Raw genomic sequence first — 26,996 nt, forward strand, 5'->3', positions numbered from 1 at the left:
CGAGCGCGCTGCATGCGCGCTACCGATTGCGTTAATCCGCCACTCGATTGCCCGATGCTTACATCCTCGCCAATTGCTGCTGGACACCACCTCTAATCGTACGCGATCATTTACCCTTTGCTGTCTATTTTTAATTTATATTCGATCCTGCGTCCTAGCGCTGGAAATTCAGCGTACTCGTTGATAGAACGAACGACACTGAATTTCAGACGTTTTGTTGCAACGCGATCGCCCGACGATCTACAGCCAATCAATTTATGTATACAATACATAATATCGTTTACGATGAAAGCAAACTAATAGCATACCAACTACTGCTTGTATACGTAATAATATGCAAAATTTCACGTTCTATTACCCTTTCCGGTATAATTCCCGTATATGGAACTCGAGCTCGTAACAAAGCATCGCGAACCCATCTGTTGCCCATACCGCAAACGTATTAGGGAAGAAATTGGCACGCGTTTGACATTCGAGCGATCGCGTGACGCTATGCCGAGTGCTTGCACTTTGTGTACACGATGATATGACCCCTATACCGCACCGGCAGCACGTGGTCACGGCATCTGGTTCAAATGCACACGCAATTAACCGATCCGTTCGTGCCGGAAGTCCATCTGTTTCTGGGACGTTCCGCTTGAAAACCACACGTCGAACACACGCTTCCCGTCACGTTTTCATTACAATCTTTTGTTAGCACGTCTAGAAAAAGAAGCATTTAAATGGATAAATTATATATATACATATACCTCCTCTGTGTTAACGAAACTTGGCTCCTTGAATCATATTTCTTAAAGTAGAGATTTTTACTACTTATTTTTACTACTACATTCATATTTCACGAAGATTTATTTTGAAACTAATTATTTCGTGACCAAAAATTTGTTACTGTAATAAGAAATATAGGAAATAATCGTTATTACTATGGCAAATATTAAGCGTAACAATTCTATACGTGAAAATTTGAATTTTGAATTACTTGAATCGTTCAATTTTATGATTCATTGAAACTTTCTATTGAAAATTTAAATCAAACGGACTTCGATATCACACGGCAACTTATTGTCTCGTCTATTACTGACCTAATTTCTGAATTAGTGAATAAAAGGCTTTAGGAAATTAAAATTCGCGTAGAACATAATTCGATCCCCTCGATAAAGCTACAACTTCGTTCCAACTGAAAGAAAATGCTTCTTCTTATACCGCGTACTTAACAGTCCCACCATTATGAGAACACCCTGTGAAAACGGTAATTCAACTACACCCTAAAATCAATAGATTTCTGTTACAAGAGCGCTCACGATTTGTTCGCGACACGTTCGCAAAAATGCAACAAAACGTCATCGAATTACGCGAAAAGTAGTTTCATCGTTTTGAAAAATACCAAAATTTCTTTGCCGTTCTTAAACATCGCGACGAAAGGGCAAGATTGGACCCCGTATGTGCGAGTATCGTGGAAAAGCGAAAGTGCAGATAGCGCTGCATTTTCGACATTTTTTCACGGTAATATACATCGACAACCGAGCGAACGAAACGCTTTGGCTGACCGCACAATACGCGCGGCTCGTGCGAATCACAGTGACGTGAACGAGCTTTGGCAAACGAACTGCTCGCTGTATTCCCCCATATTTTTCTTCTTTCTTTCATTTAACTTTTTTCTGCTCAAACCGATACTCGTGCTCACCACCTGACGTGTATGCGTGTCCATTTGTGCTTGTGTTCGCCGCGTGTCGTCACGTATAGCGATGGGCGTTCGACTCTTTTATTCGCGACCCTTCCACCATCTTAAGAAAATTACGTTCTATTCGAATTTGAAGCGAGTTATTTTTCAACGAACTCAAGTTCGAGTTTCAACCTTTACGAAGAATCTTAAATGGTTTGAAACGTCGGAAGTCTTGAAATGTTGGAATCGAACGTATGCATGCAGCAGTATGAGTATACCAAAATACGTAGTATTCCTGTAGCTTTCTATACCAACGATCTATACCAACATTGTTCTCTGTATTATACTCGGTTCAGCGTTGATGCAGCTTCTACCACTACTAGGAAGTTTTCAAACGATTTCAAGACAGTTTGTCCAGTCAGCTAACACATTCAAGACTCTGACGAATCATCGAAACGTCAAACAAATGACAATGAAAAATCAAACGATCCCGTTATCGGTTGTCTTACGTTCGAAATTATCGTCGTCAGCTTCAAGCTACGTATTGTATATTCTCAAGCCCATCGCTAACTACTTGACCGATATAGGCGCGCATATATACGTGTATGTGTGTTTGTGTCAGTTTATAGATGCGTGTGTGTATGGAATCGTACACAATATCAATTAACGTGCACAAGAACAATACTGCCACGAGATTGCGTGCAGGGCGGGTTCGTGCAGAGCCGCACGGAGCATTAACAGTGTGACAGACCTGGCTTTAACAGACACAACTTTAGCCCCAACGGCCATGTTCTCTTTACAGTAGATCGGCCCATACACTATGTGGTCCCATACGGGCGGATTATTCGCACGGTCCACAACGTCAATCTGTACCTCCACCGTTCGTGACAAGGGCGGGAAACCCTTGTCTTGGGCCATCGCTTCCAGCTTGTACATCTCACGCTACACCAGACCGCGTGTACATAACAAACGGGAACAAAAAACAAATGGCGTTAGTGTCAGTCGTAATGACTCGTGGCAGTAATTATTTTTTTTTTTTTTTTTTTTGATCTCGGGAGGAGCACGGGAGGACTTCTGTCACGTGTGTTCTCGCTCTCTCTCTCCCTCTTCGCGTGCGGTCTCTGTCTGTTCGTCGTCTGTTTCTCTCTCTCCCATGTTTCAATTTCTGCCTGTTGTGCGCCATATTTTCACATCCTGGTGTAGCAGTCCTGCTCGTGCGTGATCATCAGTGTCTCTGCCTAGATTCTTGTCCGCCTGTGGACGAAGTCTCTCCTCCCACAAAAGTCATATATCCTGCTCTCTGATTAGCCGCTTTACCGTTCTACCTTACTTATTAGCGCGAGATTACATTCTAAGCAAAGCAGGACTAGCGCCAGCAGGAAGCTGAGTGTGCTGACACCCACGAGGGACGCCAACTCGTCCCTCCAACGAGGAGATCGCTGATCGCTGATGCCCAGCTTCTGCGCCTGCGTGTTTCTGTATCTGGATACACGTGAGGAAGAAGAAACAAATTGGGCAAAATCGTGTATTTCATCGAGGGCACCTCGATCTCTCGCTACATCTTCGCCTACCCTATATACGGATCATCGCGCTAAGGACAATCCGGCATCCGGTTTTCCGAACTCGTACACATCTAGGGATGTTTTCCGCTAAAGTCGTCGGAACCGATTTTCTCGATTCATCAAAAATCCTTTGGCTCCAATTTATATTCCATTGAGATTAAATTTTCCACGCTCGCAAGATAGACGAACTCAGTGCGATTCGATTTGTCAATGATCTCTTGAAAATCGGTTCCGTCGAATGATAACAATTAACATAAGTAAGGGATAGATAGTAGTGGTAATAGTATAGTAATGGTAGTAGTAGTTGTAGTAACAGTAGTAGTAAGTAGGTAGTAGTAGTAGTAGGAGTGTCCGACCAATCAGCGATCTACCGCGCCGTGCTTAACCATACATGCTTCCTCTCCCGTCAAAATACATCATGTACGTGTGAAAATAAACAGGAACGAAGAAATACACTGAGAGAAACCAAAGTGTACACAGAGAGACGTAACGATACGAACCGATCGAAAGATACACAGAACGTGAAGCTATATGATAGGTATAAGGTGAACGTAAGTGGTACACAGTGAACGTATGGCGAAAGAAAAGCATCAGAGGGAAACGGAAAGAGACGATAATCAAGAGAGACAGAATGATACAAAGAAACGAAAAAGAAAAAAAATGGGAGTAGCACTGTATGGCACGGCACGGCATGTCACGTGTCTTGTCTCGGTCATGTCGTAGCATACAAACCTGGCTTTCACCGACGTCACTACAGTACCCACTGTGACATTTTCTTTGATGTGAATGGGGCCGTATACATTCGCATCCCACACAGGTGGTTTATTGTTTCTGTCTACGACGTCTAACTCAACGTCCACGTCTGCGTGCAACACTTGCATCCCTCTGTCGGAGGCCCGTACTCGCAGGCGATAGCTGTCACGCTAGTGGCAAAACATTGGGCCGTCAACTCACAGGACATTTTTTCAGGATTGTTGTTGGCGGATTTTTGTTTATTTTTTTTTTTTTTTTTTCATTTTTTCTGTTTGTTCCTGCATTTTTCTTTCAGCTGTTTTTTGTTTCTTTTTTTTACATATACATCTATGTATATTATTTTTGATTGGCGATTAACGAGAGATAAGTCACTCGGTGGCGAGCGCGGTTAACGTGGTCGTCGAGGACGACCCGAAGGGTATCTCTTAATCGCAAAATGAAACGAAAGAGATAGAAGAAAGTGAAGGACCATGTAGTCTCGAGGGGATCCGTTTTATCTTACATTTTTGTTTGTGTATGTGTTTTTATTTTTTCGTCTTTTTTTTTTTTTTTTTACTATTCCAGACCTCTTTTTATCGAAAAACTCGTTTAGAGGTATTCTTCCACGCGTCTGCCAATCTGTGATTTACCTGAAAATTTCTAGCATTATCGAATCAGTTCTGGGTAACCCTGACGCTTGCTGTGTGATAAAAATGATTCGCATTGGAAATTTTCGCGCTAATTTCACGATTAGTCTCTAGAAGGAATTTTATAAAAGATACTTACCTATTGTTATTGTTATACAACGATGAATATGAATGTTCGATATATAATTTTACTTTAACTCGAATGTTCATACGTACAGCTTCTTTAAGATTCATTCACGATTACTTTGAAATCACATTGAAAAATCTGAAGTTTTATATGCCGATAACGTTCTTTTCTTAATTATTTTCTTTCGTTACAATTTTCTGTTACAGTTAAATGACCGGGTATTATGAATTCATAAAAAAAATATATAAATTTAGATAATTTTTTAATGCTTAGCATCCTTAAAAAATGTATGGTAAAACGTCTGAACAGGAATTAAAAAAACGTCCAATAAATCAAACTTGACGCGATTCTCATAAAATTTCCAACCCAATGATTCTGTCGATCGATCCGGAAAAGCTTCGGTGAACACGTTATCGGCAATACTTTACAATAAAGAGGTCCTTCACCTACGGATACACTCGAGACTAGGATAATAAAAAAAAAAAATAAAAAGCGCGATGACGCAGATACAAAGAGAGAGCGATATAAAAAAAAGAAACAGAGTGACGTCTCCGAGTGACAATTAATAATCACAGAACAACGATAGAGGTGAACGAAATAATCGAAACAATCGAAATAATCGAAATAATCGAATTAATGGAACAAATCGAATTAATTGAAATACACATTGATTTAATTAGAACGGAAATGCGCTCTAGTATTATACCGTAACTCGATACTTATATTCTTTGGCTTCTTTGTCATGTTTTCGTATTTCTTTTTATCGTTACTTTTTTTCTGTCTTTTTCTTGCGCCGATATAACAATGATCGTCGTATCATGTTATACCCACTCGTGGTGTTCTCGATGCAAAGTGTGAAACACAAGAATGTAGTTCCTACTTACTGGAAAACAGCCCTTTTTTTTGTCATCATCAAATCCGAAGAAAGTAAATGGTGCAATGAACACAAACATAAACAATAAGAAATTCAAATTAGTTCCTTTACGAAATCAACCAATGCAGGCATTTGCATGCAAGCAAGAATGCGTTTAAAGAGGCATCAGGAGGAACAGGGTAACGTGAGAAAGAAAGATTTTAGATCAAGAACACCGGAGTTACAGAGAGAAGGAAAAAAAATTATGACGACCCCTCGTCTGATTCTTTCGTTTTTTTTAACGACACTCAAAAACCGATGGACGTTTTTACCGTGTATTTTTTTTTTTTTTTTATTTTATTTTACTATTTTTTCGTTACGTTGCCTCGTCGAGTGTGTTTATAGATCTGCATTATTCCGTTTTTATATATATATATATTTTTGTCTGTTTCGTTACGACAGTGGTATGCCGCCCCAATCACAGAAGAAAAAATGTCACACCACGGACAGATTTCTTACGGTTTTATTCGTTATTGCACTCTCGGCAAAAAATGTCTCTCGTTTCTTTTTTTTCCGGTTTTATTTTTTTGGCTCATTGTCAGTCACGTCGTGGTTTGCGGGGAGCACAGAGGATGAAAGTGAGGAAGCGTGGGACGGACAAAAGGGAAGAAAACTTCACGAAAAATAGTACAAAATGCAAAAGAACACGCGAAAGGAAAAGCAACAAAGAATTGCTCCGTGTACAGAGAACGTAAAAAATACAAAGATCAAAAGGCATCCTTCAATGTACTTTCTTTTCTTTCTTAACAAAATGCAAACGTTAAAAATTACATCTTTCGCTGATTTAACTTCATGAATATTCACAAAGAGAATCAGAGAAAAAGAGAAGTTTCACAAATCGTATAGAAAACAAAATGCACGAAACGAGAAGTTCAAGGAACAAAAATAAACGAAAAAGGGAAAATTTAGAATGAAACAGACCGAAAAAAACGTTCAAACGAAAGAATACGAGAAACGGAGTGAAAGAAAGATCTAGAGGGGGAGGAGGAGGGGGGAGGGAGAGAGAGAGAGAGAGAGAGAGAGAGATCAGAGTTCCTGTAAAGGAATCAAAAACACATTCATATAAAATATTGCAAGCATTTTCAAAAATTGTTTATGTCTGATGCACCACAAAATGCGTAGAGGTTGAAGTACACCGTACGTGGGGCTCAAAAAATGTCGTTCCCACCTGCTCCTGGAAGTTCAAAAAACATCACTTCCCTTTTGAAAAACATTCACATTAGTATTTTAAGTTAAGGAGAATTAATTAAAAGGTAATTAGTTGGGTCTCGTTCGTTTCCCTTCCTTTTGCTCTGTTATTCGATCGTTTCCTTCCCGGTGTCGTTTCTCCGCGGCGCTCTGTGACGCGTATACAAAAAAGAGAGAGAGAACAAAAAAAAAGAGTACCATGATTAAAAAAAAAAAGAAAACACGCAGACAGTCTTTCTCCGTGGCTAAGGTTGGATAATGAAAAGTGCACACGCTCGTTTGTCACGAGTCGTTTGGCCCGGGTCGCGCAACTCGAAACCGCGCCGCGATTCACCTTTACTCTTTTCTTTTTTCTTTTCGTAATTGAAAATATTCCGATGAATCGAAAATAATCGCGAACGGGAAACAAGAATTTAAGTGAAACAAAAGCGCGGGAAGAAAAAACACGAATCTTTCTGAACGATCGAAAAATAAAAACGTCGAGAAATGTGTTCTTTTTTCGCTTTTTCTTTTCTTTTCTTTTCTTCCTTTCTTTTTTTCTTTTTTTTTTTGTTATCAAGCGAACGTTGAAGGAACAACAGAAAAAAGAAACAGATCGAACGAAAGTGATCAAGAGGAAATAAAAAATACTTATGTAAAATAAGGAAAAAAGATAGAATGACGTACGTTGACAATCGACACGGCGATGAACAAAACTTGGAGATAAGAGGTGTTCGATAGCTCGATTGGAACTTGTTTAAAAGGTACTCGCGCCGCGAGCATGTTCTCGATAGAAAGAATGAGAGAGACAGAGAGAGAGTGTTCTGTTGCGAAAATAGCCCGAACGGTCGATCGATTCAGGTACATGAAGCGTTTGAAGGAAATCAGGCATAGCTAAGTATTTACCATAGTGAACACATTGTGCATATCAATGGGAATTAAAAAGTTCTATACATGTGCCGTAAAAAGGAAACTCATTTCGTTGCATATTAGTGATAATTAGAGAAATAATTGCCGACCAAAACGTATATTAGTATACAAGTTATCCGATCAGCAACAAAACGGATTCGTGTTAAAGAACGTAAGTCAACGTAAACGTACAATATAGAGATATATATCGGCAGAAGGTGTACACTCACAAAAAGTTTTGTATTTATATCATATAAATATAAATATAAATATATCTATATATCTATATATATATTTCTTCAATATACACACACACGTATAAGTATCCTTTATGGTACATATACGTGTATGTGTATATCGTAAATTTGGGCATATCTAATAATATTGGAGAACGCCACGTGCATTCTCGGCTTATTAATCAGTTCTTCGTTGACATCATGAAACTTGCGCTTAGTTTTTCTTCCTTGTCGTTTTTCCCTTCTTTTCTTTTTTTTTACGATATAATACCATCGTTGTATGAAAATACTTTATAATGTTCTAATACCGTACATTTATGTCGATAAATATTTGTAAACGCGATCGAAGCATAAAAGGTGATCGTTGATAGACGCAGCTCGAAGAACCGGATGTTTCTTGCTCGAGAACACACGGTGGTCCTCCAGAGAACGATTGCTGTTGTTACTGCTAAAGAGAGTCATATATGTAGATTTTCATTAACGAGAATACTCACGTCTAGGGGCTTCTTTAAGACGATCCAACCAGACTCTGGTTGAATCTCAAAGTACTCCAATCCTTGTTCATTGTTAGGAGAGCTCAATGAATACGTTATGGCACCGTTATTATCGGCATCCTCGTCCGATGCCGATACTCTAAGAATGTTTGTTCCGATACTGGCGTCCTGTTTTACATTCTCTACGTATCGCTGAAAATAGATGAGAATTCATTTGCGGATTTATAAACGAGGAGCTGGTTTCTATGAAAGATAGATTCCACGTTTAATCATTAAGAGATTTACACTGGGAAAAATTATTTCTATGCGTATTAATTTTTAGTGTTATTTCTTTTATAAGCAAAAAGATTTTTCTCTAAAAGTAAAAATGAAACATCGTAACTACATTACCGTTAAAGTAAGATTTAAATTAAATTTAAATTAAAAACTTAATGGAAATTTTGTCTTTAGATAAAAACATGTAACGTCTCTTTTTTTTTACAAATATTCGTTTAGATGAAATAAAATGAAGAATTGAATATATATAGGAGGAGAGAACAAAAATAGAAATAGACTACTTTATAGAGAGAAAACAATATAGTTCACGATTTCCATGAAATTTCTCTGTGATAATTTCCAGATTAAATGGCACATGCTTGCACAACAAAGCATCAGATGTTAATTTCATAAACGAAAAGGGAAAGAGAAAAGACTGACATATGGCGAACGAATAATATGCAAACCACGAAGAGATCCTCTTTCATTTGTTTCGAACAAGAGTCTGTTAATTTATTCCGAACAGCTATTCCGGCGCACAAAGTGCAAAATGGCCCGGTCAAGCATCTTTTGCATTTCCTTCGAACGTGTCCCTTTGTGTACCGCCATAGTCAACGCTTGAATTTCAAAGGGCATCAAGTGCCGCAATACCACTACGCGAAAGGCAATTTTCTCTTCTTTAGTTTTTAGCCCGCCCACCCTCGCCTCTCGTTTCGCAATGAATATCCGCTGATATTTTGCTCCGACGATGAATATCAGGAAATTGTCCAAATGAGACACGGCACAAATACAAATGGAACGAAACGTCAAACATGTACTTGCTACTAAAACATTCGCATATGTCGAAAGGAGTGCATATTTATCCGCTTCTAACCTGATTCTTCTCTCACAGTTTGATAATATTCTGATAATACAATTAATCTATAACTTAATTACGATCGAGACTAATTACTTTAAAAAATTACTTTAAAATTTAAAAAGAGGATATTTTGGGACTACCTTTTAGAATCTAGCAACGTTTAACTGTTGACTTTTTAAATTTACTACTTGTACAGCGTATGTTGCTGTAAAGGTCGAGAAATGCGAATTATGTTCTCTACTTGTGGCCGTTAATCAGTCTTACTAATATTTAAGAAAAAGTTAATTTCGAAATATCTTTTACAACCTAACAACTTTAATCCTTTAATTCTTCAATTTAAAATACATCCTAACGTAAATGTATTACTCACGATTAGAACATAAGTATAAATTGAAAGTATAGAAGTATTTTTAACGATCAAGTTTATCAGTCTTCCATTCGAAGACATTTGATTGAAAGAACTGTCTATTAAGACTTTCTGTTTGAAAATTCAATCATTAAACGTTACTGCGTTTTCCTTTCTTCAAAAATTGGAATTAATAACATTACATTCTCTAATAAATCCTTACTTATAATAACGTTAATAACTGTTTGATAGTCGCGCCTTTAGAATGCCCTCCGTTCCAAGTTGATATGAAATGTAATTTTCTAGATATCGGGATTTTAACTGTCGAATTTCTCGCTCGCACGTTGCAACTGACCTGCCCCAAGCACCTGCATCGCACTGTGATCAGCGATATGGAGTCAGCAATTTTTTTGCTATCACATACTACTCGCAACGTACACATTTTCAAAGAATAAAGTAGGTCATGCCCGAATGAACGATACGACAATATGAACGTTATAAACGTAGTTTTTAAAACGTAACATCTGAGAAACTAATTGAAATATCGAAACGAAACAAAACGCAAAGCAAGAGCTCGCCTTCGGCTATCTTTCGAAATGCTTTACGTGAAAATTTTCGTTATTCTTCTGGCTGTTTTCTGTATTTACTGTTAGTTTAGTAGTTTATCGATGGAGGAAATTTAATGATTTTGATTTATTACGCGAGCTTGGGGTACTTGTGCTTGTTAAGGAAGCTTCTGCGAATGTAATTAGAGTTGCTTTATAAAGATCGAAAAGTAAATCAACTGTAATTTACAGAGATTTCGGAATATGATGAAAAAATTCGTTTGGTTTCTTAAATTGTGTAATGGTGTTCATTTTGTAAATTATGTACATTACGCAAGTAATACTTATAGTTTTTTATAGTTTTACTCACCTGACGATCGAACAGTGGTGGGTTATCATTAACATCGGTGATTTCAACAGTGAAGGAGCAAACACCTTCCAAGGAAGGTTCACCCTGATCCGTTGCTTTAACGGTAACTGATACAAATTTTCCATCATCGCCTTCACGATCAAATACCTGAAAATATCAAAGTAGTTTTAATAAACTCTGATAACTTTAATTCCTTAATTCTCCAATTCGTTAATTTACTAAACTATTACTTTTCGTAAAAGTTTGGAAGCCGTTCTACACTCGTATTACTCTCAAACATAAAAAACGTATTTTCCAATTTTATATCATAGAAAAAAGAAAAAATATAAAACATTTCATAACGCTATTAATCGACTTGCACAAACATTCGCAATACTCGTCAATACCTACATCCTTTTACCATAAATTCTCTAATCAACCAACTTAATAGCAAAATATACCTTATTCGTCAAAACTTGTCCAGTCTCTTCGTCGACGGTGAACTTGGTTCCCTTCTGATTCGGTTGCTGTACGATCGAGTATTTCACTTGTCCATTCACTCCCTTATCTTCGTCAGTAGCTTGAACCTTGATTACGGTGCTACCATTTGGCGCACCTTCTTCGACTTTCGGATTGTACATGCTGCATTCCTTGAAAACTGGTTTGTTATCGTTCACGTCAGTAATGAAGACCACGACAACAGCTGTGCTGGTGTGTGTAGTGGTTTCTCCATTGGGGCAACAAGCACCGTCGTCGAGAGCAGTCACGTTCAGCTCGTATTTATCTCTATCCAAAGAGATCGCTTTACCATGGAGACGAATCACACCCGTGATCTCCTCGATTACGAACTGGCCGGATGTGGTATTACCACCGACGAATCGGAACCGAACATTGTCACCGTCCTTGTCGGAAGCGACGACAGTTGTGACCAGCGTGTTAGGTCCGGCGTTCTCGTCCACGTTTGGCGTGTACACCTGCTGCGAAAACTTTGGTTCCTCGTCGTTCTTGTTCTTCGTATATATACGGACTGTCGCCGTGCCAGTTTTCGGTGGTTCACCTGAAAACGTAATCGAATGTTAGAGGAAATAATACGAGAATGGAGAATGAAAAAAATATGAAAAGAATGGGTACATAAATTGGGCCAAGAACGATATGAAAAAATGATATGCTTGCAAATGAGGTATCAAGCTCTACGCTCTACGAAGAGCAAAGAAAACACTCCTTACAAAAATTGCCTTGAAAATTTAGCGCGTTATGCTTTTAGCGTGTTCCTTGCAAAAACACGTATTTCTATTATCGATAACTGCTAAACAAAACGTGGCTGAAAATGTAAAAAAAAAAAAAAAAAAAGAAGAAAAAGAAACATTCCGTCCTGAAAGGGTTGAAAAATGGATGATTATGCTATTTATAATACATTTTTATTCTTTTCTTCGTTTCAAACTGAAATAACGAGAACATAAAAGATAGAAGTTTTATTGAATTTCTGAAAGATGAATCCACGCATTAAAGTGTCATCAATCTCTTTACTTACTAAATCTACTTTACGTACTATAACTGCGGAATATAAATAGAAAATTCAATCTTACTTTTTCAAGTTTCATCCCGTAACATTTATAAAAGACAAATAAATACAACCGCAATATTTTAGTAAAAGATTAAGAAATCTAGGAAAAGTACATAGTGAACTAAAGGGAACATATACCTTTGTCTTTGGCGGTAACTACGAATTCGTAGTAAGCATTGTTGTTATCAGCGTCCAGCTGTTTATTGTTAACAATGATCCCACTCGAGTCCACGCTGAAGTGGTCGTCCGACACCAGATACTCTATTTCCGCGTTTGCACCAGAATCCGCATCGGTTGCTTTCACTTTCAGTATACTTGTGCCTAACGATATGTCCTCGTCCACGTTGTGTGCTTGATAATCAGGCAATTCGAATTTCGGTGCGTTATCATTTACATCCGAAACCCGTATGGTTAACTGGAAAATTATGCGACAATTTGAACAACGACCACTCGATCAAGTCGACGATTTGATAACAATTTCTCGCTGTCCTAGTTTTCTTTACATCGCCGGTCTACTATATAAAAGAGCTGTGATTAAAAAATGCTCCAAATACCAGTTTATAGTAGGAAATTCAAAGTAGAAAACTGATAATACGTAATTTGATTGTTTAACGAAAAAATATTTCTTTTCTTTTACAAGCGCTCGGTTCTCTATCGAAATATCTTTTATTTATGTATCGTTTGTTCCCCTAAGTAGCGTAATTTTTTATCAAGTAAAATAACGACACTTTCATCCTGAAAAATAGTCCTCATCTCGAGTACAATTTTACAGATATCCCGGATTGTAAATAACATTTATTCGAATGCATAGAGACGCAGATATATTTACCTCGACTGACGTGGAGAAACCACCAGAATCTTCGGTAGCTGTGACACTAAGAGAATAAATGTGTGGTTGACGTAGATCTTCGAAGTCTAATTCTTTCGCCAATTTCACAATGCCGGTGGTTGGTCCGATATTGAATGTTCCCGCTGCACCTTGTCCTTGTGCCTTCAGCGTGTACCGAATTTCACGATCGGCGAATGATTTTGCTTTCACCGATATGATACTGAAATAAAATAATTCCCCGTGACCTTGAAAGTGTGGAATAACTACAGTATCAAATCAAGTTGCAGGATAGATATTATATCTATTTCCTCTCGTAAGTCCATACGTGAAACGAGTTAAGCGAAAGCATCGGCTGCACAGCAAAATTTGAAAAGCGTTCAACTTACTCGGAATCCTTCTTCTGGTTTTCCGGTATTTCAGCTTCATACGCCGTCATATAGAACTGCGGCGCGCGTTTTCCACCTACGATCGATAAACGCTCCTCAGGAGTCGACTGAAAACGCCTCTCATCTATACGACCGTTCTGATCCTCCGCTTTCACGTACAGAACGTATTCCATGTCCAGCTGAAAAAGATCGGTCCCTCGGGTGCGTACAACGCCGGATCGCTCATCTACCTCGAAACGGCCTCCAGCTGCAAAGTAAAACGCGCACCATTTATTTTTCAACTGGATAATTTTATGGCGATCGACATTGAACGGGAGGGATTGAATGATTCACGCGGAATTTTCATGGATATTTCATGGAAAGCGGTCCCCGTGGTAACTAGCACCCTTGTCGCAAATCATCGTCAATTTTCTACTTATTATATACCTTTCTCAGTCTTTTCGACTATTTTCCTATTTTTTCTTTTCTTTTTTTTTGTCTTTTATTTTTCTTTTCCTCGAGAGTTGAAATCGTAATGGTCGAATCTTCTATTTCCCTCCCCTAATGGATCTGTAGATTTTATAGAACTTTTTATCGCGTTATTTCTATCATCATTGTTTTCTTCTCCAACTCTTATCAACGAGATAAAATTTTAGTATTCAACGTTACAGAATTTTACATTTCCTGGTTTCATGGAATTTTTCGCTGTTGCTTGTTTTACAAAGATAACGTTGTCCGCTATCAAGCCTTAATTAAAAGTTATTTCATTCCATAGAAAATTCATCATACCACATTATCTCACGATACGGCGTACGTAATTACCACATCGTTACAAAACTAAGAAAATACTCGTTAATGTCTCGTTGTATCTATTCTGTAAATTCATCGGTATCGTAGATAAGTCGGGAGATACAGTGTGCGGTAAATACGTACGTAATCTTCGATGGATACTATTCGCTGTTTTGAGTGGAAGATTCGCCTTAGGAAGATCTGTACCTACATTGCATGCACGGCTACATACTTCTCCCTATACTTTTACGAACACGACAGCCGTGATAAATTATCTTCCATATATTTTCCCACGATCCACGGAATCCTCCGGTGAACTACTCAAAGCGTCGAACGATTAAGAAACTTCGCTCGCAATATCGATTACCCGTCATAATTTCCCTTCGCAATTATGGTATTACACCATATACGGCGGAGTAATTCCCAGTTATACAAGCGTTACAGGCTAGATAATCGCGTTCAATCGAAATGCACGTAACGTTCGAGCATTTCTACGCTGAGTTTTCACGGCTCGATTGGCAACGTTATGGCTTATACACGTTAATATCCAATTCATACGTACTTCGATCTCGTACGATGAAATAGTGAATATTGCTGTCGGTGTCAGGATCCCTGGCTTGAAGGGTAAACACGTGAGTATTCGGCGGTGCATTCAGTTGTACGACCGTTTGCATTGGTAGAGGCCGATTTATGAAGTACGGTGGCTCGTCGTTAACGTCCTTCACGTTGATAATGACACGCTGATTGTCCGTGTCTGTAATCATCGATCGGTTATTGATACAGCTTGGCAATGGTGACCTCCCATTGACAGAAAACGGTAGACAGTGTTCAAAGGCGGTGACCGAATACCATTTGACGTTATCTTGTCCGACGCTTTGACCTTTGGCCTGTTAAATCTAACGCGAGCCTTCAAATGAAATTGCTCTGTATATAGGCGGTATATTCAATTCTAGTACGATATTCTATTTCAGGTGTAGGATAAAACAAGCTTGGCCCTACGTTTTCCAAACGTTTCAGTCGTTTCGAATTACTCGATATTGGTATTACGAAAATGGTGTTCGATACATTGGATCGATGGAAATGTTTGTGAATGGATTTGGCGTGATAGTGATATAAATTTGCAAGTGCAATTATGTGCATGATACGCGTAATATGCAAAGATATGTGAAATATTTAAAGCAGCGAGTTAGAACGTGTATTGGTTAAGATAAATTTGTTCGGATTTAATTGAATTTAGAAAAATATGAATTTGCATAGACGTCCGTAATCCAATTGCGACTGATATGAAAAGATTAAAATAGGGAATTTGTTCTTCTTTTGCAACGATACTGTGTAAATATCGTAGATATTGTATTGTGCAGATTAAAAGATATTACGCTTACATCGTGGAGAAGTTAACGAATTCTGACGACGCGACACGACGAACAGATTTTTAGAAAATTGGTCCAGAACGGCGTTAAAATCTTATCTATAGGCCGAATTGCTATAGCGTCAAACATTTTGTCACTAAAGCTTCCATCAGCAGAGGAATTCGGTTTATTAAATTACATTTTCCTCCGTCATCGCTTATAAACACTGTCGACCCAGCGAAACAGCGCTCTACGTAGCAAGCTCTATAATTTGAATCAGCGTCTAATGCAAGAAAATATAAGATCGTTCCATTCTACGCGAACTACTAAGCTACCAAAGCTGTTTCGATTCATATACGAGGTATAGATAAAAATTGTCCGATTCTAGTTTCATACCCTTCTTTTGCCGATTCGAATGAAAATATTTTACCATCTCAATTTTGAAATACTTCAAAATATATCACTCTCGAAGCAAACAAAACTTTCAATCGCAAGTATTTCAATTTAAAGACACATTCTGTTCCGACATAGTACGAAACTAAGAGCGTAGAATTTTTATCGTCTCCTAGTACGTCTGTCTTTACACCAAGTACACGCAAACGTACGATTGTAAGAAAAAATATAAAAATAAGCATGACACGTGTGCCTACTTACATTGAAATCCTGTGGAAGCCGAGAATGCGGGAAAGAAAACATTGGTTATTAGTAAGAGTGACACAAAAGCACAGATAACTAAAGTGCAGATGTACGGCAAGAAATACCTTTGAGTTTCCTGCTAGCTGTCATAATTAATAGATCGTGGTCTATTCAAACAGACGGGGTTGAAACAAAAGAAAAAGGAAGAGGAAGTAGAACAAAATTAAAATGTGAGAACGATGTCTGCATTATACTGGAAACTGTGACAACGTAATAATTTCGCGAGCAAGCCGCGTTACTAAATAACGTTAACGTACCGGAATACGACGTAATTTAATTCCTTCCGGCCCCTTCATGCGTAACATGCGCCCCGCACATTTTTCCCGGTGAAACTGTAATTATCGCTCGACCCCAGTGTACGAACCGCACGTTCGAACAATTACCCGTTTCGAAAGGAAATTGTATCCACGTGCGAGCAAAGAGCAAAGAGCAGAGAGCTTCACGCCGGATGTAAACTTTCGATATTTCTTGCCGTGCCTCGTATTGTACAGCTTCTGACCATCGAATCGGATCCATGCGCAAAAATTCTACTTTCGCGATTACGATGCTATGTCGAAAATGAGAAATCGTCTTGCCTTCATTGCCTCAATTATTATTGATCGCGTGGACAATCGTAATTAATTTCACATTAGGATTATCAAATGGTTTTTTACGATTACCAAAAGGATACAGGTGCTTTTGTATTAAATTAATATTCACTTTTGTTCAGATAGAAACATCGCTATACACGTATATCCAGTAATTTGTCATTATACCACTTTAATTAAAATTACCTATAATATATTTAGATACGTATTAATCAAACGTTGTTTCGAATCTCACTAAACCTGCCAAAAAATTCCCTTCTTTTCTTAAAGATGTGACTTAAATAAACTTTTACTCGTAGAATCTTACCGGTCTTAAAGTATACACCACGTATATCCATAACACTTCGGTAATTAATAAACTTTCGTATTAAAGTTTCCACGCGTTTCTCAATTTTATTAGAAGAATGAAAAATGTTAGAAGTTTTAAGTGGTCCTAATTCGACGGCCAGATGTTGTATCGTATTACTACTTTCGCGAGATCGATCGATTAAGTGTATGATCGTTTGGCGTGCACTATTTCTAAGAAGCGAGGGACACCTTCATCCGCTTTGAAAGAAAATTCGCAGAAGGAACGAGAATAACCGAGGCAACAGTATAGACGATGAGAAGGCGAATGCTCCATGTACGGTGTGTTCGAAGGAAAAATGTCGAGTAAAAATTAAAATTGTACCGTGGAATGGACACCGCATGTACGATGGATACCGCGAACACCGTTCTTCGGCCACGGGGCGAATAACAAAATAAAGATTAATTAAAAGAAACAATATGATACTTATAAAAGATCGAGAAGAATTCAATCAGAAAAATTAAATTTTGTAGAGAGTGATTCTGAAACATGGGAAGAAATCTAGCATCTTTTTTTTACTATTATCACTTTTTGGTTCCTCAATCTTTAAAGTGACTCATAAGTAATAATTCATCATCAAGTATCATACGTATATCTTGATCTTTTATTATACGGTTTAATTCTCCCAAACAATAATCTCATAACATTTCTAACACAATTTTTTGTACTATTATTTCTTTCGTCACTCTCTACCCTTAAAAGCTTCGTTTTACCAGAAATGAAAAACAAATAAAGAAATCTAAACGATATACGATTATTTAGACAAATTCGCGAAGAAATATCTCGAGATATCGTTAAAAGTACCTTACGCGTCTTAAATAATTTACCTGTGTTCGTAATAGTCACCCAAAAATCAATGGTCTTTTCCGATCCCAGCTCCTCGTAATCCCATTTTTGTTTGACTATAACCGAACCATTCGAGTCTACCGTGACCCACTTATTCTCATCCCTGATCTTGTACGTCTCTTTCTCATTCTCCTTTTCCAAATAAAACGCGATTTTTCCCTCGACGTCGCCGTCCGCTTCCGTGAAGTCCACCTTCTTCGTAGGCCTAACAGCTCTCGTCACCCTTCTCTTCTGTATTCTATGTACCTCCACCTCCGTCGACTCGGACGTTAAAAATCTTACGACGACCTTGGCCGGTTTCTCTGTCGATCGACTCGGGCTACGCACATCGTGGGCCTCCACGATCACCACGCATTCGCTGTCCTCCTCCGTGGTAATTTCCGGTTCGCCAACGAGCATCAGTTCCCCGGTCTGTGGCACGACCACCAGTAGGCTGCTCGGTGTAAGCAATTTGTACGCGACTTTGTCACCGTCAGCGTCCTTCGCCGCCACCTTGCCCACGGTGGAGAATCGTTTCCAGCCAGGAAGAGCGACGGAATTCTTGTTAATACCGTCCGAGCTGGTCGGTCTGATCTCGAACGTGTACTGCTCCTTTTCGAACACGGGACTGTTGTCGTTCTCGTCCAACACGTGCACCAGGCCGTTGATTTGCGAACTGCTTAGCAGATAGCCGTCAGAAGCGTGGATCACGACCGTGTAAAGCTTCTTAGTCTCTCGATCCAGAGGTTTTGCGGTCACCACTCTGACGCCCTCCTTTTGGCTGTTCAACGTCAAGTTGAATCCCGTTTGATTCGAATCCTCCTCTTTCAAGGCGAACGGTCTGTCGCCTGTCTCGTCCGGCAGAATGGTATAATGAACCGGAAAGCTCCCTCGAGCCCTTAGAACAGGGAAACCGTCGATCAAGGTGCCCGCGGCAGAATTCTCTGCAACCTCTCCCTCGCCCAAGTGATCGTGAGAGAAGGTGATCATATTTCTGCGATTAATTACGTAGAGATGAAGGAAATGCGTTTCGGTGCTGTTGGCCAATTCCTCCAGTACGATAAGGTTGACTGGTCGATCGACCAACGGCGATAAATCGGACGTGGTCATCACCAGACCGTTCCCGAGCACGGTGAAGAACTTGGAAAAATTGTTCTCCATTAGATGAAAGTTCGATGGCCGTTTTGTGTTGAATAGCGTCACTTCGTAGCCCGGATAGACGTCATGAGGCAGAACCACCACTTTATCGCCGTCCACCGACACCGCGGTCACCAGCAGGACCGCGACCACGATTATACGCCACATCGTGCTGCCTCTTGTCCGCTCCTCTCTCAGTTTCTTCGCTGTTTTACTAAAGCATGAGTGCTGACACCACCTGAAATTTGACGAGATACGGTGGAATTAGTCGAGGTGTTCCGGACAAAGTTTTAAATGGTTTCTACGTTATGAATAGGAGGTACCTTTCCTTTCATTTATCTATGATGGAACGTACGTTAAATATAAGAAATGGTACAGCATAATTCCGCTCGTATTGAAACGTCGTTCTGAAACTAAGAATCTGCTTTAGAATCTAATTTTGTTGGAAATACGATTTCAATTGAATCGGTAATAACTTATTATGGTGATCGATGCGATTGTAAATAATCAAATGAAGAGAAGGATCGAATTATCGAACAATCGTTTTCTCTGCGATCGAAATATTTGATTTGTCAGCAGCTTTCGAAATTTGTTGGGATTGAGAAAGATCGATCGTCGTTTATGTTGCGAACATTGCGCGAGAAACGAAGCTCGGCAATCCCGAAACGACGATAAATTATTTCGTCGACTATAATCCACTGGCTAATTTAGATTTATGCCTCCCTTTAAACAGTTCGCGCGTATACGTCTACACGACCGCATCGTCATCCATGTGACGGTGACAACACGAGCATCGTCATAAGTAAAACGTAAATGATTTATTCGTGTGATTGCATAATATTTGTTTGGTTTGTTATAAGTCAAGGATTTATTGAATATTTTTATTTTAATTGCGTCGGCGTACAATTACTGGTACTATCGGCATAGCACGAACTGTTGTATCGATTTCTGAAAGCTGTTGAAATTGGAAGGTGAATCGAACTGAATGAAGCCACGATGAGGCATGATTAGCAGAATTCGTGCTATTCTCATCATGAAGGGTCGGCTTTAAATTGCGTTTCAACACTTAGCTGCTTATCGCGCTGCTGATACGGTATGGAACACCATGTTGTGGACATATCGAGTGGTTAATTTTCGGACTATTCACGAAACGGGTATGTTCATGGTTGATTTGTGTTTACTGTTTAAACGATGGGCGAGATACTTTGTCTGTATCTACGTCGCGTATTTCAACTTTTTCACTTCTCGTTTAAATAGTTGAAAATAAAAATTCATTTGTTCAAAAATCCAATCACTTTGTGTATATTTTATAAACGATAATATACACGTATATGTATCTTATTAATCATCACATTTAAAACCAAAAAAGTTCTTCGATTTCCGTTTTCTTTATTCGTAAGAACGTAGATTTTGTTTTTCCTTGCGATATCGATACAATTTGTATGAACAATATCCGCGTTTCAATAAGAAGATACGTTTTTTACTTCGATTGGAGATCTTCGCTTTTGGTAATTCCCTTCTTTACCATTTCGGCTGATCGATTATTCAACGTAGAAAGAAAAGGAATTCCTTCGCGTCGAGAAATTGAGAAGCGTTGAGAAATTGAAAAGGTAACAACGAACCGAGGCTAAACGCAGGAGACGTTGTCACGCGTTGTCACGCGAAAATGTCTCGTCCTTTGTGGGCCTTTTTTCACCGGAGTAGTTTCGAACTTAAACGAGCCGCGGCTGACCTCACATCCGGTCCTCCCCGGGGCGTGAATAGAATCAAATGGAACAGGGGGCTTACTAAATGACAATGGTCAACTCGTACGCGCCGGTTCTTATTTCCGGTGCAACGTTGCGGACATTGTTCATCGCGTCGCGTCCGTGTCTCTCCTGCCTCTCTCGGCTTGGATCCAACGAACACCAGAAGCAGCAACCAGCGCCAGAGTATTGATATTTCCACCGACAAAAGGGGACAATGACGCGATGATTGCAGTTTCTTCCACGCTCGCGTTTTCCGCGTTCATTGTTTACATCGTGTTCGCTTTTTGCATGCCCATCTCGAGAAATACCTATGAGTAGGTTGCGAATGTGTTTATGCTCTCGCAAAAATTTAAACAGCAACGATATTCAGAATAAATAATATGTAAAAATATATAATTTTCGTATATGGTAAATTCTGTAAGAATCGTTCTTGAGGGAGGGGATGTGTATAATTGCTAGGATATTTATGCAAATTCAGAGTTTTATCGATATGACCGCAACAATTTGTATCGTTTGTCACGTCAATTAGCAGAATTAAAAATAACGCGACGAAAAATGGCAGATATAATACGTAAAATTTTACAAGAACATACACGAGGAAAAATGCGATATTCGATGATGGAATAATCTCAATTGGATTGAAATATCGGTTTTCAATTCTAATCGTTTTACGCTTGATTGGAATTATTCTTCGTACAATGATACAATACGAGATCTATGAAAAGTTATGGCTATAGGATGTAAGGAAATAATTATGAATATCTCTGATATTGGGTGTCTAGACGTTAACTGTTATATACTCCATTCAATTGCTTCAATTACGGATTAGTGCATCACTCTTCGTAAGTGGTATATTCAAGATTTTCCTGTACGACGTCTATTTCGTTTTTGTCAAATATATCCGTTTGGGAAACTATATAATACGGTTCAATACCTTTCGGAAGCCACCAAAGTTTTAACAATTGTGGTCATAATTATAATCAGGACGTGTGAAAGTCTTAAATCTTTTATTCCTTTTCTTCCTTTTTTTTTTTTTTTTAACATGTTCAAGAATCCAAAAATAGCAGACTTCCATTTCATAGTAGAATTTCATTTCTTACAGTTAGCGAATCCTCTTTACCTAAAATTCGAGCACTTCCATCCCTTCCAACCTCAATCTCCAAAAATTCCCAAAATAATATTGCCGGAATCTAGCTCTCTTCTAGAAAAAAATTCGCTAATGTGTACGCATATGTAACTGTTCAACCAAATTCCCTCTATTACAGTTACCCAAACTACTCTTTCTACTACTTAAGCACTTCAATCCTTTTAAACCTTACAGAATTCTCGTTTTATCATCCCTGGTGCTTAATTTCTTCGAAAAACAGTGCTACGGGGAATTGTATCCCTATTCTCGAAGACCCTCCAACGTTTCCAGCGGTCTGTAATCGGAAAGCGATCGTGGAAGGTCACGTTATTCGGCCCTGCGAATCAACGACGTCATAATTCGCAGTGAGAGCAGATGCCAGGGGCCGGGCGAGCGTTATACGGTTAAGTCCGGAGTCCCGAGAAACACGATACCTAATCCCTCCTTGAAACGTATTAAGTGACTGCCTTCAGCTGGGACCAGCCAAGCTCCAGCATGGAAAACGAAACGATACATCGACCCATACCAGCCGCCCTTCAAAAAGAAACTGAGAGACGCACTTGTGACAGACGTCCGACTTCCTTCTTACAGGCCTCTTCCTTTTAAATCCAGTAAGATGCCGCTGTGTAAACCGAACAACTCACGGTTAAACACGATGAGAAAAAAAGGGTCGAAAGATTAGAGTTGGTTTTTTGGGGCTGTTAATAAGCGACGAGTTGAAAAGTTAATAAGAATCATAGATTAGATCGAGTGTCGAATGTAGCTTAAGACTACGTCATTGTGTTTCGAGGACTACCGATAATTCTTAAGCGCTCTTTGGAATTACGACGTAAAAACAAACTGTTTCCGTTTAGTAGGTGGTTCAATACTTTTGTATAATACATACTAAAATACAGTCATTTTTATCTCACACAAATCGATGTATTAAGATACGATATAAAGAAATTTCGAATTTTATTTTATCAGAGCTTTAAACAGAATTGTTTCTACTGAACGAACTACTCAAACTAGAATATTACAAGTAAGAAGAACCTTTAAAAAAGTTAAAAGAACTAATTATTATTTAGATAATCCTGCTTGAGCGTGTATCTGAGAATTCAACGAGATAAAATTAAGATCCTGTTAATTTAATTAGTATGGTAGAGATTCTAGCGTAGAATAGAAGGAAGTTCGATAAAACGTTTTTGCTATTCATGGAGCAAAAGTTTGCGAAAATATTCCACACGACACGCTTTTCTCGTTCAAAAGTTCTTTCCACCTCGAGTAATCCGTAATTATTCATTCATGAGCCTGAAAATCGGAGGTGGGATCGAGCTCTTACGTTGAATAACTGAAACAGATTAAGTTATTACGCGATTATGCGAATACCGCGGAAATGTTTGCGAAACGCCGCATCAGGGATCTCTGATAGACTTATTCGTATTATTCTCTTCTTCCCGCCTTTCATCGTGGTTGCGTAACTTTTTCATTCTTTCTTCGTCGAGTGTCTTCAAAAAAAAGATAATCCGTGAAATGCGAGGATTCGTATGTAAATGACAGTGCGCTGAGAAAAATCAGATTCGGGTCTCCTTAAAGGAAAACCTCGTCGCGTTTCATCCAGTTACTAACCTTTATCTTAATGAAAACCTTTCTACGAGAGACAACCATGAAAAACAAATTATATCGCCATTGTACATCGCATCGTTTCTCAATTAACATTAACGCGAAATTGTCGCCAAAGACAAGGAGAATCCCGATGTGTTTCACGATAAAGCGATCCGCTTACACGGCATGTTACCAGACCGAACGTGTAGCCTTTTTCTTCGATCGTCATGAACCCGTGGAGCTCGTATTAAATCGTGACATAAGCCTATTAACAGCGAAGATTTATCCCCGAGCGTCGCTCGATGGGTTCGTGTGCGTGCCCACGCGATTTCACGGCGCTCGATCCGTATAATTTTCGAAATGTCGGAAGGCAAACGATCCCTTCTCATCTTCTCTACACGCATCGTGCATTCTTTACACAGAACACCGACGACTTCCGTTGAATTATCGGATTTTCGAAACTTTTTTCGCTTCTCTTTCCTTAGTATGCTATTATAGTAAAACCTTGATTATCGGAATTAAAAACGACACACACGCTGCTGGAATAATCGACTTTACTTTCGTATGAGAGAAGAAAATATATGCGAAACCGTTTTATGAATATCATTATTAAGTACAGACATTTTTTAATGGAAATGAAACATTTTTATTCAGATTCTGATCACCTTTCGCGTCTGCTTGCCGACAAGCGATCCACAAAATATTTGCCATATGAGCCTTAACACGATTTACTGTTCGTTTAAATGCGCGAAGAAATTGTTGGATGCTCGCCGGCTATGCGTTGGCAGACATTATTCCTCGAAATTAATATAAAATAACATTAATCACAATGCTCAACAATTGTGCTTATACCTGTGATTATGCTAAATATTATTAATCTAAATGGCACGATCGTATTACATGCACGAAACAATAGCGAAATTAACATTGTTTATGTATATCGGGCGGAAATTTTAACTTCCGATTCAATTTTGGCTGAATCGTTTATTTAGATATTTTGCACGAAAATTATAATAAGATACGATACATTAATAAATCGTTTGTGCCAGATTTATTTTTACGCAGCAATAATGAAATTCGATCGTTAATTTTACAAAAAGAATTGCAAACGCGATTTCCAAAGAATGAACGACTTTTTCGATAAATAATGCACAATTTATGTGTTCTTGTTATATGGTGGTTATGTTATATCTATGCTTATAGATTTATAGAAGATCTAAAGGTTCGAGAATGCCTGAAATATATATGATATGATGTTTTTTTATTTTAATGGGTGAAACAACAAATCTCTAGTCATGATAGACTCTACTTCTTAGTCATGTACTGATAAAAATATAAATTTGCAGAAAAGGTCGCAGTATAGTGATAAAAGAATTATAATAACATTTCAACATGTACTTACTCATTAAGTCGATATCAACTTTAATACCTTTGATACGATTATTCTTTTGGTTTTATTTGATGATAAAACGATACACGAAATAGATGTATGCACGTGTATGTCTGTGCAAAGAGTTATTGAAAGGGCTTGACGATATATATCATTTTATGCATAATGAACGCGACAGAAACGAATCTGTTGAAACTGAACAAACTACAAATATGCAATTAACCGAATATATGACTGGTCAAATAGAGCCACAACAACAAACAGTGAATAAAATACATTTTATGCTTCAATGATTAAAGCAAATCGTTGATAAGCCAATACACGTGTTTTAAACGAATGTAATTTCTGAAATGGGACAAGCTAACTTGTATTATAAATATGCCTATAATTTATACACGCGATTCGAAATAATTATGTACTTGTAAATTACTAAATATTGTAAATTATTAATTATATATATATATAGTCTGATGGATTGCTTTACGATTGTTTTATGTACATTATGTGTCAACAGTGATCTTTGTAACGAGGAAATGAAGGATTCTAAATCTCATCATTTACGATCTCAGCAATGAAACAAAAGGATCGAGATTTTCTGGCTTTCGTTAAAACCACAGGAGGCTTTTAGCCACACCAAAGAAATCCATGTATATCGCGGCCAGGCCACGAAACCTAGCAACCGAGTCTTTATGCATCTCGGAACTTTCATTACTGTTATGGTTTCCAGGCCGAAAGAATAAAGCACCGACAAACTCGAAATCGCTAACGCGATATCGCTGAAAGAGAGCACGCTACTACGCGTTTCGACGTGAAACAATTGTTTTCAGCTCGCGTTGCTCGTGGATCTGCCATGGAAGCCTTTTCTTCAAACGACATTTGATTGTCTATTGAATGCACAATTCGCTGAAACCGTGTATCCTCCAAGAGAAATGAAAGTTAGTTGCTTTCTGCTTTGATTTGAAGAAAGAAGAAGAACCTATGAATGCGCAAGTTACAGTTGTTTCTGAAATAATTTTAATATATTGCGAAACGAAAACATCGATCGAAATATTTATATTAAAATAAATAAATAAAAGCTCGAGTAACATTATTTAATATACCAGCGGAAATTAAAACTTGTCACAGATTTAAAGGCCCGGCTGTCAGTTTGTGAGGTGTACTTTAATTACATTATAAAATGGAAAAGTTTCCTAGCCCGCGTAATTCTATTTTCAGCTACTGTGAAACTTTCTGAAAGTTCCGAACACTACGAATTACGCTACAAACCGTGTCTTTGTTATTTTAACCGTTCGTCCTGCGATTACGTTTTTTCAATTACACGAATCTATTTTAATATTTTACCGAGTCGAACTGACGTACACAAAAATCCACATATTTTATATCTTTTAAATTATTCAACAATTTACTAGTTTTATTTTCCGTTTAGTATAGACCTTTTCGGTCTATATCAATATCTTTGTAACTTTTTTTCTTATATATAATTTTTTCTTCTTATCTATACACATAGAACATCCTGACGAAGTACAAACGGAAAAAGTTAATTTTACATTCTTCTATATCTTTATAATCTTGATTTCTTTCTGTACAACTCGCTTCTCCCTAGCAACACAAAATTACACTAAAAAAAAAACTATCGCAATATCTTTAACCCATTATCAAAGTACTATGTCTATACTACAATATCATAGAAATATTTCTCACTAAACTTACTCGAAGAAAAACAATTCAAGCCTATTTATCTACATATCAAATCTCCTTTTACGATTCTACCGTCAACGAACAATTTAATCCCCACGAAAACTTCTCGAATTCCATATACCAAGATCGATCTTTTCGTTGCAAGCGATGCAGCATTAA

General features: G+C 38.3%; 1 protein-coding gene across 2 annotated transcripts in view; it reads right to left on the bottom strand.

The window, feature by feature from the left end:
* LOC105681195 (neural-cadherin-like) overlaps positions 1-26,996 on the bottom strand; it is a 61,800-nt gene that overhangs the window by 5,703 nt on the left and 29,101 nt on the right. The window contains exons 2-11 of one of the 2 annotated variants that reach the window (XM_024369770.1): positions 18,157-19,529; positions 17,654-17,698; positions 14,914-15,105; positions 13,584-13,830; positions 13,198-13,417; positions 12,507-12,783; positions 11,266-11,861; positions 10,826-10,972; positions 8,451-8,642; positions 5,939-6,818 (exon numbers count right to left, since the gene is read on the bottom strand). In XM_024369770.1, coding sequence (XP_024225538.1) covers positions 6,738-6,818; positions 8,451-8,642; positions 10,826-10,972; positions 11,266-11,861; positions 12,507-12,783; positions 13,198-13,417; positions 13,584-13,830; positions 14,914-15,105; positions 17,654-17,698; positions 18,157-19,459 — 3,300 coding nt within the window. In that variant the 5' untranslated portion in view covers positions 19,460-19,529 and the 3' untranslated portion in view covers positions 5,939-6,737. Of the gene's footprint in view, positions 1-5,938; positions 6,819-8,450; positions 8,643-10,825; positions 10,973-11,265; positions 11,862-12,506; positions 12,784-13,197; positions 13,418-13,583; positions 13,831-14,913; positions 15,106-17,653; positions 17,699-18,156; positions 19,530-26,996 lie in introns of those variants that run through there. The other variant, XM_024369771.2, reaches the window with a different exon arrangement.

This window comes from Bombus impatiens, unplaced genomic scaffold (genome assembly GCF_000188095.3).
Source record: "Bombus impatiens unplaced genomic scaffold, BIMP_2.2 scf_0640, whole genome shotgun sequence".
NCBI lineage: Eukaryota > Metazoa > Arthropoda > Insecta > Hymenoptera > Apidae > Bombus > Bombus impatiens.